We start from the raw sequence: 2500 nt of genomic DNA on the forward strand, positions 1-2500 counted from the left end.
CACCTGTGCCGACGGGGGATGCTGGAGGATGACGGAGATGCTGTCGCGGCATGATGCTCCGGCTAATATGGTTCAAAGAAGACGTTTTCGAAGGGTGTCGTCGGCGTGACACAGTATCGGGGTTGTCGACTTTAACAGATGGGACGGCTGAGTATCATGGTACAGGGATGCTGAGGTTTTCATTAGCGGAACTACAGGTATCCAGTGAGATGATAGAAGATAATTCGACTGAGGGAGCATCATCCAAGCGAAGTTTGTGGATGCTAAGAATCGCACTATCGGGGTCTGGTGGATCTAAGTGGATAGCTGTGTTCCCAGCTTGTAACACTTGTCCAGATACCCACCTTATCCACCACCTGCTCCCTCCACCATCACCACCGACCCCTACCCCTTCCCTCTCTTATCAGTTTATCTCTTATTGTGGTCCTAGGTTTGTCTTACTGTCCTGTACCGTGTGTTCTCGATTATTCATTATCTTTTTCGCAGTTGACTTGATGTGTTTTTTTCCCTTCATGTTTGTTGAACAACTCTTGTTTATATTTATAGTTTTTCTATAAATTTTCGTTAGAATCAGTTCGAATCAAGTGCAGTAAGATGTTTTTTTTTGTCGTAACCGACTCAATTTGAATATATAATCGCAAACGGCTATAAGCCCGGGCAAATATGTACATATGCACGCATAGATATGGGTAAAAAATGCAAACATGGAAAACTACAAGCAAACCCACTAATATCCTCCCCCCCACCTGTCTCTCTCTCTCTCTCTCTCTCTCTCTCTCTCTCTCTCTCTCTCTCTCTCTCTCTCTCTCTCTTTCTCTCTTTCTTTCTCCTTTATAAGTCGTTCTTCAGCAAATGTCCCTTGTTAATATTCCTCCCCCGTTAGGAGAGATTCTTTGCTACGACCAGTGAGCGGATGATGTTTTTGTCATGTCCTCCTCGACACATGCTAGGGAGAAATCGCCAGACCTTACAACTTCTCGGCGAACAGAAATATGCAGACAAAAAAGAGATTCCGGAGGTATGAAGGTGCATGAGGCTGAGAGCCCACTCCGTCATTCATGCAGGAGTGAATTAGCTTCAGAAACGAGTAAATTAGATTCGAAAAGGAATCGTTGACACGGCTCGGCACTGCCGTTTTGGTCTTTTGCTTCTCTAGCCGTCCGGGGCCGCCGAGCTCCACCCACTTCCTCGTAAACTAAAGACCATAATGATAAAGTAAACAAAGTGGCTGCGACCAACACCCCCTTCGTTAAACCGTAAATCACCCTGTGACTACTCCCGAACTGGAATAACAGCCGACTACCCGCTCATTTGGGCCGATAGACTGGGACGTCGACCCTGATACCAATGATCAGCGCCCTAATCCCAGAAATCTGAGGTGGTATCCAGCCAAAGGAGGTATCGAGAGACACAGTTTGGTATCAGCGGTCGGCCGTCAGGAAACCTTATTGTTCGCTCGCCTTGTTGCTGACACCTCGACTCCGGTTACATAAAATCTGTCTGTCGTTTTTATCGTTTATCGATTCGATTGAGACCCTTTTCTTAATAAAATGATATCAAACGGATGCAGGTGGTATGTCGGGGAATAATGGCCGCGAGAGTGTGGTGCCTGATAAGTATTATACATAGATAACGCAGATAACTTAAAAGCTTTTCGTGATAAGTTTATGTCGACTGGTATTCTTGATGTTCGAAGTTACGTTAGCAAGCATAGGACTGTTGTTGTTGTTTTTTATGTGTCCTGTTTAACGAGGTGTGCAGTTTCAGGTTTGCTTAGCAGTTCGTCCCATTTGCATATTCTTCCTAAGACATTTAATTAGTTTTGTCTCTCTTCGCCCAAATGAAGTCCTTTTTCCTACATAAGAGGAAGAAACAAGGAAGGTCATAGGATCGTTGATAAGTAAGATCAACGGTACGCATTTCTGATATTCAAAATGACTATCAGTTCTGTTGAACACCTGGAGAATTTACACTTTTATGGTTTAGTTTAGTATAAAAAAAAAAAAAAAAATTATGGGGTATCTAGGTATCTAGACACACAGAGACATGCACTTGTATATCAATATATATATAGACACACACACACAAGGTCTGTATACTTATATAGACCTTGTACATGTATACACAAGGACACACGCATACGCCCGTGCGCCACATATATACAGTGTGTGTGTACGTATGTATGTGTGTGTCTATATATATATATATATATATATATATATATATATATATATATATATATATATATATATATAATATATGTATATAGTATATATATATATAATATATATATATATATATACATATATATATATATATATATATTTATATATATATATATATATATATATATATATACATATATAAAGTTTAATTATCAATTAATTTGCAACACACACGTCTGCAATTCCTCCTCACCGTTATTGTGGTCGTCGTCCTTATCGTCGTCGTCGTCGTCGTCGTCGTCAGTTTTGTTCCGAGGTTCCCAGGTCATCTTGTT

General features: G+C 40.9%; 1 protein-coding gene across 1 annotated transcript in view; it reads right to left on the reverse strand.

Annotated features, from left to right (window-relative positions):
- LOC119575419 (putative iroquois-class homeodomain protein irx-1) overlaps positions 1-2500 on the reverse strand; it is a 121920-nt gene that overhangs the window by 15494 nt on the left and 103926 nt on the right. The window contains exon 6 of the mRNA XM_037923026.1: positions 2419-2500. This exon is cut by the window's right edge and continues 45 nt beyond it. Within this exon, the coding sequence (XP_037778954.1) occupies positions 2419-2500 (82 nt within the window). The remainder of the gene's footprint in view (positions 1-2418) is intronic.

This window comes from Penaeus monodon, chromosome 7 (assembly GCF_015228065.2).
Source record: "Penaeus monodon isolate SGIC_2016 chromosome 7, NSTDA_Pmon_1, whole genome shotgun sequence".
NCBI classification, from domain to species: domain Eukaryota; kingdom Metazoa; phylum Arthropoda; class Malacostraca; order Decapoda; family Penaeidae; genus Penaeus; species Penaeus monodon.